The sequence below is a fragment of the Pelophylax lessonae genome (genome assembly GCF_965119305.1).
Source record: "Pelophylax lessonae genome assembly, chromosome: 6".
Classification (NCBI taxonomy): domain Eukaryota; kingdom Metazoa; phylum Chordata; class Amphibia; order Anura; family Ranidae; genus Pelophylax; species Pelophylax lessonae.
This window is the reverse complement of record NC_138773.1, coordinates 36,169,809-36,187,106: the sequence shown is the minus strand read 5'-3', so window position 1 is coordinate 36,187,106 and position 17,298 is coordinate 36,169,809. Positions and strand designations below refer to the sequence as shown.

The 17,298-nt window shown below is 40.5% G+C and overlaps 1 protein-coding gene across 1 annotated transcript in view; it reads left to right on the top strand.

Annotated features, from left to right (window-relative positions):
* LOC309558176 (uncharacterized protein) overlaps positions 1 to 17,298 on the top strand; it is a 57,146-nt gene that overhangs the window by 13,678 nt on the left and 26,170 nt on the right. The window contains exons 3-6 of the mRNA XM_082261189.1: positions 2,381 to 2,418; positions 4,502 to 4,558; positions 7,309 to 7,353; positions 14,301 to 14,334. Coding sequence (XP_082117315.1) covers positions 2,381 to 2,418; positions 4,502 to 4,558; positions 7,309 to 7,353; positions 14,301 to 14,334 — 174 coding nt within the window. The remainder of the gene's footprint in view (positions 1 to 2,380; positions 2,419 to 4,501; positions 4,559 to 7,308; positions 7,354 to 14,300; positions 14,335 to 17,298) is intronic.

Genomic DNA, 17,298 nt, shown 5'->3' with positions numbered 1-17,298 from the left:
CAGTTGGCAACTCTGTGTGTACATATATATGTAGCATACTGTGCGTGTATATCTATCTATCAAAATATTTATATATATATATATATAGATATATATATAGATATACAGTAGATATAGATATATATATATATATATATATATATATATATATATATATATATATATATATATATATATATATATATATATATATATATACAGGTGCACCTCATAAAATTAGAATATCATCAAAAAGTTAATTTATTTCAGTAATTCAATTTAAAAAGTGAAACTCATATATTTTATATAGATGTGTTACACACAGAGTGATGTATTTCAAGCATTTCTTTCCTTTAATTTTGAAGATTATGGCTTACAGCTAGTGACACCCACAATTCAGTATCTCAGAAAATTTGAATATTACATAAGACCAATAAAAAAAAATAAAAGTTTTTTTAATACAGAAATGTTGGCTTACTGAAAAGTCTGTTCATGTACAGTATAGGATGCACTCAATTCTTGGTTGGGGCCCCTTTTGCATAAATTACTGCATCAATCCGGCGTGGCATGGAGGTGATCAGCCTGTGGCACTGCTGAGGTCTTATGGAAGCCCCGGTTGCTTTGATAGTGGCCTTCAGCTTATCTGCATTGTTGGGTCTGGTGTCTCTCATCTTCCTCCTGACACCAACCCACAGATTCTCTATGGGGTTTAGGTCAGGAGAGTTTGCTGGCCAATCAAGCACAGTGATACCATGATCATGTGACCAGGTATTGGTAGTTTTGGCAATGTGGGCGGTGCCAAGTCCGGCTGGAAGATTTAAATCAGCATCTCCATAAAGCTGGTCAGCAGAGGGAAGCATGACGTGCTCTAGAATTTCCTAGTAGAGGGTTGCGCTGACTTTGGACTTGATAAAACACAGTGGACCAACACCAGCAGATGACATGTCTCCCCAAATCATCACTTACTGTGGAAACTTCACATTGGACCTCATGCAACTTGGATTCTGTGCCTCTCCACTCTTCCTCCAGATTCTGGGACCTGGATTTTCAAATGAAATGCAAAATTTTCCACAGGCAGTGGTGATTTGGGGAGCCATGTCATCTGCTGGTGTTGGTCCAGTGTCTTATCAAGTCCAAAGTCAGCGCTGTCCTCTACCTGAGAATCTGTCCACAGGACAACTATTAGTTGTGCACTCCACAAATCTGCCCTTTATGGAAGAGTAAGAAGAAGAAATCCATTGGTGAAAGAAAGCCACAAGAAGTCCTGTTTGCAGTTTGCGATAAGCCATGTGGGGGACACAGCAAACATATGGAAGAAGGTGCTCTGGTCAGATGAAACCAAAATGTAACTTTTTGGCCTAAAATCAAAATGCTATGTGTGGCGGCAAACTAACACTGCCCATCACCCTGAACACACCATCCCCACTGTGAAACATGGTGGTGGCAGCATCATGTTGTGGAGAACCTTTTCTTCAGCAGGACAGTGAAGCTGGTCAGAGTTGATGGGAAGATGGATGGAGCCAAATACAGGACAATCTTTTATTATTATTATTATACAGGATTTATATAGCGCCAACAGTTTGCACATTACTTTACAATGTGAGGTAAGACAATACAGTTACAATACAATTCAAAAACAGGAGGAACTAGAGGGCCCTGCTCATTAGAGCTTACAATCTAGAAGGGAGTGTAGAAGAAAACCTGTTAGAGTCTGCAAAAGACTTGAGACTGGGGCGGAGGTTCACCTTCCAGCAGGACAATGACCCGAAACATCCAGCCAGAGCTAAATTGGAATGGTTTACATCAAAGAATATTCATGTGTTAGAATGGCCCAGCCACAGTCCAAACCTAAATCCAATTGAGAATCTGTGGCAAGACTTGAAAATTGCTGTTCACAGACGCTCTCCATACAATCTGACAGAGCTTGAGATATTTTGCAAAGAATGGGCAAAAATGTCCCTCTCTAGATGTGCAAAGCTGGTAGAGAAAAAGACTTGCAGCTGTAATTGCAGGGAAAGGCGGTTCTACAAAGTATTGACTCAGGGGGGGTGAATACAAATGCAGCCACACTTTTCACATATTTATTTGTAAAAAAATTTGAAAACCATTTATAATTTTCCTTCCACTTCACAATTATGTGCCCCTTTGTGCTGGTCTATCAGAAAAATCCCAATAAAACTAATTTATATTTTTATAATATAATTTTATACTTTATATAATTTTTAATTTATATTTTTATAATATAATTTTATACTTTATATAATTTTTAATTTATATTTTTGGTTGTAACATGACAAAATGTGGAAAATTTCAAGTTGTATGAATACTTTTTCAAGGCGCAGTATAATTGTTTTTTTTTTTCTGTTTTTTTTCTGAATGGTAATTTCATGATTTCATAAAGGACTCCTGAATCTGAACGCAACCCTCGATACCAAACAGGTAATTTATTTTTCCCTATAATGGAGAAGGTATCATAAATCCTATTATTTTGCATATTAAAAAGTAACTTTTTGGTTTGCGTTACACAAAGTTCCAAACAATTGAAGGGTTAGATGCTCGGTCAAGTTTAATCATCTGTGTCCTCCTGGTTGGGGAGATTTTCCTCCACCTCCTGGTCTGCTGGCTGGACTGGAAGTGAAAGGAGATGTCCCGAAGAGGATCACTGAGATGGACATTGTCACCTCCTGGTCCAGTGACAAGACAGGAAATAAGGGACAATATTTCCAATTGATTAAAAAAAAAAAAAAAAAAACTAATTGGGTGGAGTTTTACTTGAACTATATATATGTACATGGCTGCCTATATGTACAATATAAAGTTATAGACTTTTGGGGTTGGAGGGGGTACCTCCAGCTTGTAAGCAGGTTCTAATTAGCTAGATAGGTGCTGCCCTAGAAGGGAAGGTGGGGGATAATGACTTTCCCAGTTCTTTGGCCTTTTGGCAGGATGTTGGGTCCGATCCATTATATGTGTATATAAAAGGGGACAGTGGGTCTTTTCTCCTTTTTCCTTTGCCTTGCCCTTTTCCCGGTCCACCAAGGAGAGCTGCACCCGGGAGGAGTACAAGAATGTCACTTTCTACCACCAAGATGTAAAGTCCCTCATTTCTGTTTTTTTTTACAAATTTATTTATTTATATTACTATTTTTTTAAACCCCTATCAACCCTTAGTTAACCATAATCAGCCTTAATTAACCTTTTTCTTTCCCTAAGCTACCGTTTTTCTGCCTGTTTTTTTTTTTTTTACCATTCCTTTTTTTTCATTCCTTTTTTCAGCGTTGCATAGCAAAAGCAAAAAAAAAAAATATATATTTTTTGCTGCACTGATGGGCACTGATAAGGCTGAGCTGAAGGGCACTGATAAGGCGGCACTGATGGGCACTGATAAGGCGGCACTGATGGGCACTGATAAGGCGGCACTGATGGGCACAGTTAGGCTGCACTGAAGAGCACTGATAAGGCGGCACTGATGGGCACTGTTAGGCTGCACTGAAGGGCACTGATAAGGCGGCACTGAAGGGCACTGATAAGGCGGCACTGATGGGCACTGATAAGGCGGCACTGAAGGGCACTGATAAGGCGGCACTGATGGGCACTGAAGGGCACTGATAAGGCGGCACTGATGGGCACTGTTAGGCTGCACTGAAGAGCACTGATAAGGCGGCACTGATGGGCACTGTTAGGCTGCACTGAAGGGCACTGATAAGGCGGCACTGAAGGGCACTGATAAGGCGGCACTGATGGGCACTGATGGGCACTGATAAGGCGGCACTGATGGGCACTGTTAGGCTGCACTGAAGGGCACTGATAAGGCGGCACTGATGGGCACTTTGTGAGACATAATTTTAATGTCACTTTAAACTGGAAAAATAATTTTCAGCATATATTTTATTTACAGTTAAATAGTGTTTTTTTTTTTTCTTTACATTCAATTTATTTATTTAAATTACTATTTTTCTTAAACTTATATCAACCCTTAGTTAACCATAATCAGCCTTAATTAACTTTTTTTTCTTTCCCTAAGCTACCGTTTTTCTACCTGTTTTTTTTTTTTTTTTTTTACCATTCATTTTTTTTCATTCCTTTTTTCAGTGTTGCATAGCAAAAAAAAAAATATATATATTTTTTTGCTGCACTGATGGGCACTGATAAGGTGGCACTGATGGGCACTGATAAGGTGGCACTGATGGGCACTGTAAGGCTGCACTGATGGACACTGTTAGGCTGCACTAAAGGGCACTAATAAGGCGGCACTGATGGGCACTTTGTCAGACATAATTTTAATGTCACTTTAAATTGGACAAATTATTTTCAGCATATATTTTATTAACAGTTAAATAAAGGTTTTTTTTTTTTTTTTTTTTTTTTTTTTAAGTAACTAGTTAAAACAGAAAAAAAAAATAATAATTTTTTTTTTATGGTTTTGTCTACAGGTTCAACAGAAATTGGCAAGTTAAACCTAAAGAAACCTAATATTTTTTATTTTGTTTTTCTTCACGGTAATCCTGTTTCGTTTTTTTAGATCGATATCCACCAACTCCCTCTCCGTCTGCTGCTTATAGCGTGCCAAGGATAACAAGTAAGAATGTCATCTTTTAATGCATAGACTGAGATAATATTTTCCAATATAATATATTACATTGTTGTATTATTATTTGATCTGTATCTTCCCCATCCATATTATTTGTTCCCTAAATTCCAGAATTTTTGTTTTTCATATTTTTTATCTACCAATACATCTTTTTTTTTTCAGGACAGATAGGGTTTTCATTTGGTAATAGAATCGCATACATTTTTTTTTAATTATTTTCTTTTATTTTATTGACAATAAATAGAAAATATAATCTGCTGTGCAAAAAAATAAATAAAATGAAACAATTAAAACAGCCAGCACCAGGTGTAGCACTGCATTAATCAAATATTGCAAATAAGAAGTAATAACAATTAGAAAAAGATTGTTTTTTCTGTAATTCTTCCCAACGCAACATTTATGTAATTTGAGCACCTTATATGTACCCTTAATTTATTCTGCTGTAAAATTTGATATCATATTAATGTGACTTTTATGTAACCTAGAGGATCAGCAAAGTGAAAGAAGGTTTTTTTTCTTTTTAAGCATTATTTCCTTTTAATGCTTCATTGCAACACATGCAAGGGTGTGAAAAACACATTTGCGTAAATTGTTAGAGCAAAGATTAGGTCAGGTTGACAGGGACACAAATTATCATGACAGAGACTTTTTCACAGGTTTGTGATTTCAAAAGTTTTAATGGAATTGCATCCTGCATTGGATATATATTTGTTCTGTGTAAATGAGGACAAAATCAAATGTTAGGCTCTTTTCTTTCAATGTCAAATATTCTTCTTAGGGTAAATCAAGAAAATACTACTTTATGGCCACTAGATGGCATTGACAATCACAGAAAATGTGTATCTATTTCCTGTAATCACCAGTTCCATCTAGTGGCTATAAAGTAGTATTTTTTTTTTTCACTCTATGAAAAACATTTGACCTGCAAAGAGAAAATAGCCTAATGGCATTCGATTGTGTCTCGATTTGTACTAAACAAATGTATATGTGGTTTTACTGGTTGAATGATGCTGTATTTTTTTTTTTCTAATACAGTTCTCATACTACATACAAAAAAAAAAACAAAAAAAAAAACAATGTCCTGTGTTCAAGAGGAGTGGGCTGGCAAAAATCAATCAGACATCTTTGGCTAATTTAATATTTACACCGGCTTTTCTGCCCCCTACAGGCTGGGGAAATCCAGAAGAAATACTGCAAAGACAAACAACAGGGGGCGCACCAGCCCAGCGCATTACCTTTGTCATAGCTTTGTTAACCACTTCTGGACCGAAAGAATTTATCCTCTTAATGACCAGACCCTATTTTGCGATTCGGCACTGCCTTAATTTAATGGAAAATTGCGCGGTCGTGCGGCGCTGTACCCAAATACAATTGATGTTTTTTTTTTTCCCCACAAATAGAGCTTTCTTTTGGTGGTATTTGATCACCTGTGCGATTTTTATTTTTTGCGCTATAAACAAAAATAGAGCGACAATTCTGAAAAAAAAAAAAAAAATATTGTTCACATTCTGCTATATAACATTCCCCCACCCAAAAAAAATAAAATCAAAAATTTTCATAATTTTAGGCCAATTTGTATTCTGCTACATATTTTTGGTAAAAAAAATATGTATTTGATCGCCTGTGCGATTTTTATTTTCCGCGCTAAAAACAAAAAAAGAGCGACAATTCTGGAAAAAAAAAAAACAATATTTTTCACATTCTGCTTTATAACATTCCCCCCCCCCCAAAAAAAAAAATAAAAAAATTAAAAATCAAACATTTTCATTCTTAAAGTCTAATTTGCATTCTGCTACATATTTTTGGTATAAAAAAAATTGTATTTGATCACCTGTGCGATTTATTTATTTTTTTGCGCTATAAACAAAAAAAAGAGTGACAATTCTGAAAAAAAACCAATATTTTTCACATTCTGCTTTATAACATTCCCAAAAAAAATTGTAAAAATCTAAATTTTTCATTCTTTTAGGCCAATTTGTATTCTGCTACATATTTTTGGTAAAAAAAAAAAAAAAAAAAACCCCCAATAAGCGTATTTTGATTGGTTTGCGCGAAACTTATCACGTCTACAAACTAGGGGAAAGATTTATGTCATTTTTTTTTTCATTTTTTTTACTAGTAATGGCAGTGATCTGCAATTTTTAGCGGGACTGCGACATTGCGGCGGACAGATCGGACCCCTAACTGACATTTTTTGACACTTTTGGGGGGACCAGTGACATTACTACAGTAATCAGTGCTAAAAATATGCACTGTTACTGTACTAATGACACTGGCAGGGAAGGGGTTAACAGTGAGGTGATCAAAGGGTTAAATGTGAGCCTAGGGGGTGTTTTTTAACTGTATGGGGGCGTGGCTTTTGAAATTATTATAGAGACCTGTGATCCTATATAGAAGGGTCACAGGTGCTCTGTGATCATTCCAGGGAGAAGAACGGTCGGCTGTTTTCATCAGAGCCCTGAGGAAGAAGGGGTCTCCCCTCGAAACCCGTCAGCCATTTGGAAGGGCTCTCATACTACATAGTTGTTGGCGGATCTAAAAAGGATTGTATAGACCAGTGATGGTGAACCTTGGCACACCAGATGGTTTGGGACTACATTTCCCATGATGCTCGACTACACTGCAGAGTGCATGAGCATCATGGGAAATGTAGTTCCAAAACCTCTGGGGTGCCAAGGTTCACCATCACTGGTCTAGTGTATGGTCACCTTTGGAATAATCAGATTTCCCTTCTTTAGGAGACGCTGACCCTGACAACGATTACGAAGACGACTTTGAAGAACGTAAGTTGAAAATTTGTGACGCTGCAACTGACTTCACAAGCTTGGGCTCAGCTCCACCCACAACGCATAACTCAAGTATGAATGGTTCTCAGATCTGTCTAGCGTGTCTCTGCCCCTCCCCTTTTATGAAACCATAATTAAGTTGTCACGGCTGGACTCTCCAACGAATAGTTTTTTTTGGTATTAGGGGGGAATCACTTCCAGTAGTGATATTTGGCTCTCTGAAGGCTGCGGCAGAAGAATTACATGTAATTGAAGTTTCAGTTTTAGGTGGAGTGTGCCTTTAAGAACTCAGGTGCAAAGGGCAGTGGCGATGCACAGGAATTTCCAGGCAGCCAATCAGAAAGCAACTTTATAACCTGGCACGCTGACCTGCAGAGGGGCTTGCAAGTTTGGCTCTGTCAAAGTAGATCATTCGTGTTAGCGCTAAGGGGGAGTGGCAGGAGGGGACAGACACAGGCAGGTGGTGACACCTATGGCCAGAGAGCACAATGGGGGTCTTGGATATACATGCTTATAAAGAAGGACTCCAAGGGGTGTACTGATCAACAAAAAATGACAGACTGTCAAACTGTGTGTACATTCGTTCTATGCAAACGGGGTCAAAATTTAACATTATTAGGCTAATTTCTCTACAGGTTGAATGTTATTCATTCATATAGAATGGAGTGAATCAGGAAAATACTACATTGTGGCCACTAGATGGAGCTGAGAATACATTTAAACAGAATAGAGGAAATCAGGAAAATACTGTATTGTGGCCACTAGATGGAGCTGAAAATAAATTCATACAAAATGGAGCGAATCGGGAAAATACTGCATTGTGGCCACTAGATGGAGCTGAACAAAAATTCATACAGAATGGAGGGAATCAGGACAATACTGCATTGTGGCCTCTAGATGGAGCTGAGAATAAATGCATACAGAATGGAGCGAATCAGGAAAATACTGCATTGTGGCCACTAGAGGTAGCTTAGAATAAATTCATACAGAATGGAGGGAATCAGGAAAAATACTGCATTGTGGCCACTAGATGGAGCTGAAAATAAATTCATGCAGAATGTAGCGAATCGGGAAAATACTGCATTGTGGCCACTAGATGGAGCTGAACAAAAATTCATGCAGAATGAAGGGAATCTGGAAAATACTGCATTGTGGCCACTAGAGGGAGCTTAGAATAAATTCATACATACAGAATGGAAGAAATCAGGAAAATAATGCATTGTGGCCACTAGATGGAGCTGAGAATAAATTCATACAGAATGGAGAAAATCAGGAAAAATAATGCATTGTGGCCACTAGATGGAGCTAAAAATAAATGCATACAGAATGAAGGGAATCAGGAAAAATACTGCATTGTGGCCACTAGATGGAGCTGAAAATAAATTCATAAAGAATGGAAGAAATCAGGAAAATACTGCATTGTGGCCACTAGATGAAGCTAAGAATAAATTCATACAGAATGGAGGAAATCAGGAAAATACTGCATTGTGGCCACTAGATGGAGCTAAAAATAAATGCATACAGAATGAAGGGAATCAGGAAAAATACTGCATTGTGGCCACTAAATGGAGCTGAAAATAAATTCATAAAGAATGGAAGAAATCAGGAAAATACTGCATTGTGGCCACTAGATGAAGCTGAGAATAAATTCATACAGAATGGAGGAAATCAGGAAAATACTGCATTGAGGCCACTAGATGGAGCTGAAAATAAATTCATACAGAATGGAGGGAATCAGGACAATACTGCATTGTGGCCTCTAGATGGAGCTGAAAATAAATGCATACAGAATGGAGGAAATCAGGAAAATACTGCATTGTGGCCACTAGATGGAGCTAAACAAAAATTCATACAAAATGGAGGAAATCAGGAAAATACTGCATTGTGGCCACTAGATGGAGCTGAGAATAAATTCATACAGAATGGAGGAAATCAGGAAAATACTGCATTGTGGCCACTAGATGGAGCTAAACAAAAATTCATACAAAATGGAGGAAATCAGGAAAATACTGCATTGTGGCCACTAGATGGAGCTGAGAATAAATTCATACAGAATGGAGGAAATCAGGAAAATACTGCATTGTGGCCACTAGATGGAGCGGAGAATAAATTCATACAGAATGGAAGAAATCAGGAAAATACTGCATTGTGGCCACTAGATGGAGCTGAGAATAAATGCATACAGAATGAAGGTAATCAGGAAAAATACTGCATTGTGGCCACTAGATGGGGCTGAAAATAAATTCATACAGAATGGAAGAAATCAGGAAAATACTGCGTTATGGCCACTAGATGGCGCTGAAAAGAAATACATATTTACTATGTTTGTCAGCTCCATCTAGGGGCCATAAGGAAGTATTTTCCCTAATTATTCTATTTAATATAAGGAATGACATTTGACCAAGAGAGAAAATAATCTAATAACATTCCGTTTTGACCCCATTCGCACAGAACGAATGTACATGCAGTTTCCCAGGACAAATAGCTCTACAAATGTATAAAAATACACCCTAAACTGTTATTTACAGAGAAAAAAAACATTTTACAGAGCTATTCCTCCTGTGAAACTGTATGTACATTTATGTGAATGGGGTCAAAATGGAACATTATTTGGCTTATTTCTCTCCAGGTTGAATGTTATTTATTCATAAAGAATGGAGTGAATCTGGACAATACTGCATTATGACCACTAGATGGAGCTGAAAAAAAATATTTATTATGTATGTCAGCTCCATTTAGTGGCCATAAGACAGTATTTCCCCTGATCATTATATTTATTATGAAGAATACAATTCAATCTAGAGAGAAAATAGCTTAATATCATTCAATTTTGGCCCCATTCCCACAGAACGAATGGACATGCAGTTTCTTAGGACAAATAGCTCTGAAAATGTTTATAAAAATACCCGTGAAGTGTTAGCCACAACAACAATAAAAAATTGGCAGAGCTATTCCTCCTGTGAAACTCTGTGTACATCTGTTCTATGCGAATAGGATCAAAAATCGAACATTATTAGGCTATTTACTCTCCAGGTTGAATGTTATTCATTCATACAGAATGGAGTGAATCAAAAAATATTGCGTTATGGCCACTAGATGGAGCTGAGAATTAATTCATACAGAATGGAGGGAATCAGGACAATACTGCTTTGTGGCCACTAGATGGAGCTGAAATACATTTATACAGAATGGAAGGAATCAGGAAAGTACTGCATTATGACCACTAGATGGAGCTGAAAATAAATGCATACAGAATGGAGTGAATCAGGAAAATACTGCATCGTGGCCACTAGATGGAGGTGAGAATAAACACTTATTTACTATGTTTGCAAGCTCCATCTAGTGGCCATAAGTCGGTATTTTCAGGAATCATTCTTTTCGGTATGAAGAATAACATTCGAGCCAGAGAGGAAAATTGTTCAAAAACATTCAATTTTGACCCTACTTTCACAGAACGAATGTGCATGCAAACAGCTCTGCAGATGTTTAGAAATTCGCCTCTAACATGTTATCCACAACAAAGAGATTCTACATTTGTTTTTCTACTACAGTAAGAATATAGAGAGGGATTTGATTGGGTCAAAGCCTGCAGACTCCTATTGCAACTGTTCAAGTGTATCTAAACTCAAGGACATCAATGTATTATATTGCAGCTTACCAGTCCTGTGGTGGCTGCATTCGTTTTCTTTTTTTAAGGTTTGTTTCCCTCTGCTGATCCTGCCAGTAACACACTTCTTGTGATCCGGTGACAACGCTCACTGACTTTGGAGAAGAAGCGTTGTTGCCCTAGGAAGCATTTTGGGGCTACAAAACACCTCCCCCTCTACTTATCTCACTGGTGTTGGAAAGGTGTTCTGTAGTTTGCTGACAATAATGCAAAAAATTAGCACAGGCAGAAAGCAAATGTATTTTTGGCAGGATCAACACGTATTTTTCTGCATTTGAGCAGCTACAATAAAACACTGCCAATGGTGGATGTAACGGACCAGAAGAGAAGAAATATAAGAAGTTTGCTGGTTGCAGACACTTTCATTATCACGTCTGCATTCGGTTTTCTTTCTCAGAGCAACACCAAGCCTGAAGGTGACAGGAAACCAACCTGACCGCGTTCCTCCGCCCCCCCTTCGCTCCGTGCTGCATTCTGCGCTTCTTACTAAGGCGGAAATGTCATGAGAACATTCATTGCGTTTTCTGCATCCTGAGCTCTTGCTGTAAACTTCTCATGAAATCCAATCTGATGCCAATGTCAGGGAGACGGTGAAGGCACCTCGTTCTATCATCTATTCTCATTACATTGTGACACTGTGTTAAGGTTTTATTTACACAGCTGGAAATATGGAGGGGGTATGGGCTGGAAATATGGAGGGGGTATAGGCTGGAAAAATGGAGGGGGTATGGGCTGGAAATATGGAAGGGGTAAGGGCTGGAAATATGGAAGAGGTAAGGGCTGGAAATATGGAGGGGGTATGGGCTGGAAATATGGAGGGGGTATGGGCTGGAAATATGGAAGAGGTAAGGGCTGGAAATATGGAGGGGGTAAGGGCTGGAAATATGGAAGAGGTAAGGGCTGGAAATATGGAGGGGGTAAGGGCTGTAAATATGGAAGGGGTAAGGGCTGGAAATATGGAAGGGGTAAGGGTTGGAAATATGGAGGGGGTAAGGATTGAAAATATGGAGGGGGTAAGGGTGAGAAATGTGGAGGGGGTAAGGGTGAGAAATGTGGAGGGGATAAGGGTTGGAAATATGGAGGGGGTAAGGGCTGAAAATGTGGAGGGGGTAAGGGTGGGAAATGTGGAGGGGGTAAGGGCTTGAAATATGGAGGGGGTAAAGGCTGGAAATGTGGAGGAGGTAAGGACTGGAAATGGGGAGGAAGGGGGTGAAGGCTGGAAATATGGAGAGGGTAAGGGCGGGAAATATGGAGGGGGTAAGGGGGAGACATATGGATGGGCAGGGGTGTACCTAGAGCATTTGGCACCCGGGGCGGATCCTATATCTGGCACCCCCCCCAGGCGACGAACATTGACGTGTCACGTGTAAAATGTATGGAGACCACCTTTTACATTACACAGCCCCCTTACCCCTGGACCCCTTTACATTACACAGCCCCTGTACCCCTGGACCCCTTTACATTACACAGCCCCTGTACCCCTGGACCCCTTTACATTACACAGCCCCCGTACCCCTGGACCCCTTTACATTACACAGCCCCCCATTGGAACCCTTTACATTACACAGCCCCCCATTGGAACCCTTTACATTACACAGCCCCATCCCCCATACAACCCTTTACATTACACAGCCCCCCAATATAACCCGTTTACAATACAAAGCCCCCACCAATAGAACCCCTCTACAATAAATCCCCCTATAGAACCCCTATACAATACAAAGCCCCCCATAGAACCCCTATACAATACAAAGCCACCCCCCCAAAAAAAGAACCCCTTTACAATACAAAGCCCCCCCTCCAAAGAACCCCTTTACAATACAAAGTCACCCCCTCCCCTCCAAAGAACCCCTTTACAATACAAAGTCACCCCCCCCTCAAAATAACCCCTTTACAATACAAAGTCACCCCCCCTCAAAATAACCCCTTTACAATACAAAGTCACCCCCCCCTCAAAATAACCCCTTTACAATACAAAGCCCCCCCCCCGCCCCCTCAAAATAACCCCTTTACAATACAAAGCCCCCCCCCTACCTTTTTAGGAGGAGAGCGGAGGAGGAGGAACTGTTTAAAGCAGAGAGGATGTGAGAGACTCACTGTCACTCTGAGCCCTGAATACAGCGATCGGCGCCTCGGCGGGAACTGCAGAAGTTACTGTGCTGGTTAATGAGCAGGTGAGGTGATTGGTTGATAGGCGGTCCTAGCAACCAATCACCTTCTCATTAACCAGCACAGTAAACTGCGGCAGCGCCGATCGCTGTGTATTCAGGGCTCGGGAGTGACAGTGAGTCTCTCTCACATCTTCTCTGCTTTAAACAGTTCCTCCTCCTCCGCGGTGGAAGCAGTCTGGCGGCCGGCCCCCGGGTGTCACCCTGATCTTCCCTGACACCCCCCTAATGTGTGGCACCCGGGGCGGACCGCCCCCCCTATTGGTACGCCACTGTGGATGGGGTAAGGGCAGGAAATATGGAGGGGGGAAATATGGAGGATGTAAGGGCTGGAAATATGGAGGAAGTAAGAGCTGGAAATGTGGAAGGGGTAAGGCCTGGAAATCCGGAGGAGAAGCTGGATACATGGAGGGGGTAAAGACTGGCATGGGCTGCTGTCTTAGGTTGTGTCTTACCTTTTGTAGGTGGGGTGCAGCGTGGTACGGCAATGTTAATTCTTACAGTCAGGTGCAGTGAAGAACATGCATTGAGACAGTACAGGAACAGTTCACAGCAAATGTGAGGAGAGCAGGTATCAGCCGGACTGACATTGTCTAATAAGAGAGCAGAATTTGGCCTGGCCGTCTTGTGCCCAAATGGGATGAAGTCTAAAGGAGATGCGTCCCTACACTTTCCCTCCTCATCAGGAACCTTTCCCTTACTCCTTCTAATTTCCCTAATAGGCAGGGTACCTGCCCCTACTCTGCCAACTCGCAAAAGCACGGCAAAAAAGGCTCTGCCTGACCCAAGATGGCTGCCAGAGTCACATGATATGGCAAACCATAGAGGAACTCTCTTGACATCCTCTCCAAAAACAGTGCGCCACCTGCAGTGGAGAAAGTAGACTGCACCTGCTTACACTTTCTTCCCTTTTGTTTCAGATCACTTTCTTTATGATATTTTTTTCCCCAGACAAAGGAGCTTGCAATTAAAACTGTGTTATTCTAGGCAGTAGGTACACTCATATCAGAATGTATTGCTGTAATATTGCTGTGCATGTTTTTTTTTTATATTCTGTATCCTCCCTCCTCTCACTCTGTATATACTGTACATTGTTTTTTTCCCCTCAGTACCCATTCAGATGATTAAAGACCAACTGAACAAGTAAGTGATATAATCGTTCCCATAGACAACGGCCATGTCTTTCTTTTTCACTGATTAGTATTCTTTTCTCCATCTCAGTGCTGCTGATCTCCTCCAGCCTCTTTCAGCCACTTCCTGCCTACATGCACCCCCTCCAGTAACGCCGGCACATCATTGCTCTGCCCCCGTCTTCCCGGTGGTTCCCGGGCTAACATTACCGATCGCTGAGCCTGGGAACCCTCTGAGGTCGGCAGGGTTTCTGCAATGGGAAGATGGCCCCAGCTCATCTCTATGCCCTTGGAGGACCAGAGTGACGTCAATGTCACTTTTGGTTCTCGAGCCATGTAAACATTGTTTTTTTTTACTTAAAGCAAAAGATAATTATTTTTTTTTGATCTTTTGCTTTTAACCACTTCTGGACCGGAAAGATTTTTCCCCCTTAATGACGAGGCCATTTCTTGCGATTCGGCTCTGTGTTACTTTAACCACTTCAGCCCCGGAAGGATTTGCCCCCTTTTTCTGACCAGGCCCTATTTTGCAATTCGACACTGCGTTAATTTAGCGGACAAATGCGCGGTCGTGCGACGCTGTACCTAAACTAAATTTACGTCCTTTTTTCCCCCACAAACAGAGCTTTCTTTTGGTGGTATTTGATCACCTGTGCGATTTTTATTTTTTGCGCTACGAAAAAAAAAAAGAGCGACAATTCTGAAAAAAAAAAAACAATATTTTTCACATTCTGCTATATAACATTCCCAAAAAAGAAAAATGTAAAAATCTAATTTTTTCATCCTTTTAGGCCAATTTGTTTTCTGCTACATATTTTTGGTTAAAAAAAAAATCGCAATAAGCGTATTTTGATTGGTTTGCACAAAAGTTATCCCGTCTACAACCTACGGGAAAGATTTATGTCATTTTTATTTATTTATTTATTATTACTAGTAATGGCGGCGCTCTGCGTTTTTTAGCAGGACTGCGACATTGCGGCGGACAAATTGGACTCCTAACTGACATTTTTGACTCTTTTGGGGGGGGGGGGACCAGTGACATTACTACAGTAATCAGAGCTAAAAATATGCACTGTTACTGTATGAATGACACTGGCAGGGAAGGGGTTAACCTAGGGGTGATCAAGGGGTTAAGTGTAAGCCTAGGGTAGTGTTTTCTAACTGTATGGGGGAGGGACTTGTGAAATGACCATAGAGACCTGGGATCCTATATAGAAGGATCACAGGCGCTCTGTGATCATTTCAGAGAAAAGAACGGTCAGCTGTGTTTACAACCGCTGACCATTCTTCTCTCTCAGCAGGGATCGATCACGGGTGGCCGGTGGCAATCGCGGCCGCCGGCCCCATGGACCAGCTTCCTCGCTTTCTAATGCGGCGGGTGCGCGCCCCCAGGAGCGCTCCCACAAACCTACGTACAGGTCCGGCGGTTCGCGCAGCCGAGCCAGCCTGCCGCAGTATATCTCTCCATAAAGGTGACCTGTCATGCTTTATTATTATCACAAGGGGTGTTTACATTTCTTGCGCTAGGAACAGTGTAAAAATTAAAAAAAATATAATAAAATAAATGTAAAAAAAAAAAAAAAATGTAAAGGGCCCCAGTCCCTGCATGCTCGCACACAGTAGTGAACGTATACGTAGGCCACGCCCACATATGTAAAAGATGTTTGCAGCATACATGAGATATCGCTAGGAGCATCAGAGCAAGAGAAATAATTTTAGTACAAGACCTCCTCTGTACCTCCAAACTGGTAACCTGTAGACATTTTTAAAGTGTCGCCTACTGAGATTTTTAAGTATCGCCAGTGCGCAATTTAAAAGCGTGACATGTTAGGTTTCTATTTAATCAGTGTAACATCATCTTTCACATTATACAAAAAAACTGGGGTATACAATCAGGTCCATAAATATTGGGACATCGACACAATTCTAATCTTTTTGGCTCTATACACCACCACAATGGATTTGAAATGAAACAAACAAGATGTGCTTTAACTGCAGACTTCCAGCTTTAATTTGAGGGTATTTACATCCAAATCAGATGAAAGGTGTAGGAATTACAACAGTTTGTATATGTGCCTCCCACTTTTTAAGGGACTAAAAGTAATGGGACAATTGGCTGCTCAGCTGTTCCATGGCCAGGTGTGTGTTATTCCCTCATTATCCCATTTACAAGGAGCAGATAAAAGATCCAGAGTTCATTTCAAGTGTGCTATTTGCATTTGGAATCTGTTGCTGTCAACTCTCAATATGAGATCCAAAGAGCTGTCACTATCAGTGAAGCAAGCCATCATTAGGCTGAAAAAAACAAAACAAATCCATCAGAGAGATAGCAAAAACATTAGGTGTGGCCAAATCAACTGTTTGGAACATCCTTAAAAAGAAAGAAAGCACCGGTGAGCTCAGCAACACCAAAAGACCCGGAAGACCACAGAAACAACTGAGGTGGATGACCGAAGAATTCTTTCCCTGGTGAAGAAAACACCCTTTACAACAGTTGGCCAGATCAAGATCACTCTCCAGGAGGTAGGTGTATGTGTGTCAAAGTCAACAATCAAGAGAAGACTTCACCAGAGTGAATACAGAGGGTTCACCACAAGATGTAAACCATTGGTGAGCCTCAAAAACAGGAAGGCCAGATTAGAGTTTGCCAAACAACATCTAAAAAAGCCTTCACAGTTCTGGAACATCCTATAGACAGATGAGGCCAAGATCAACTTGTACCAGAGTGATGGGAAGAGAAGAGTATGGAGAAGGAAAGGAACTGCTCATGATCCAAAGCATACCACCTCATCAGTGAAGCATGGTGGTGGTAGTGTCATGGCGTGGGCATGTATGGCTGCCAATGGAACTGGTTCTTTTGTATTTATTGATGATGTGACTGCTGACAAAAGCAGCAGGATGAATTCTGAAGTGTTTCGGGGAATATTATCTGCTCATATTCAGCCAAATGCTTCAGAACTCATTGGACGGCGCTTCA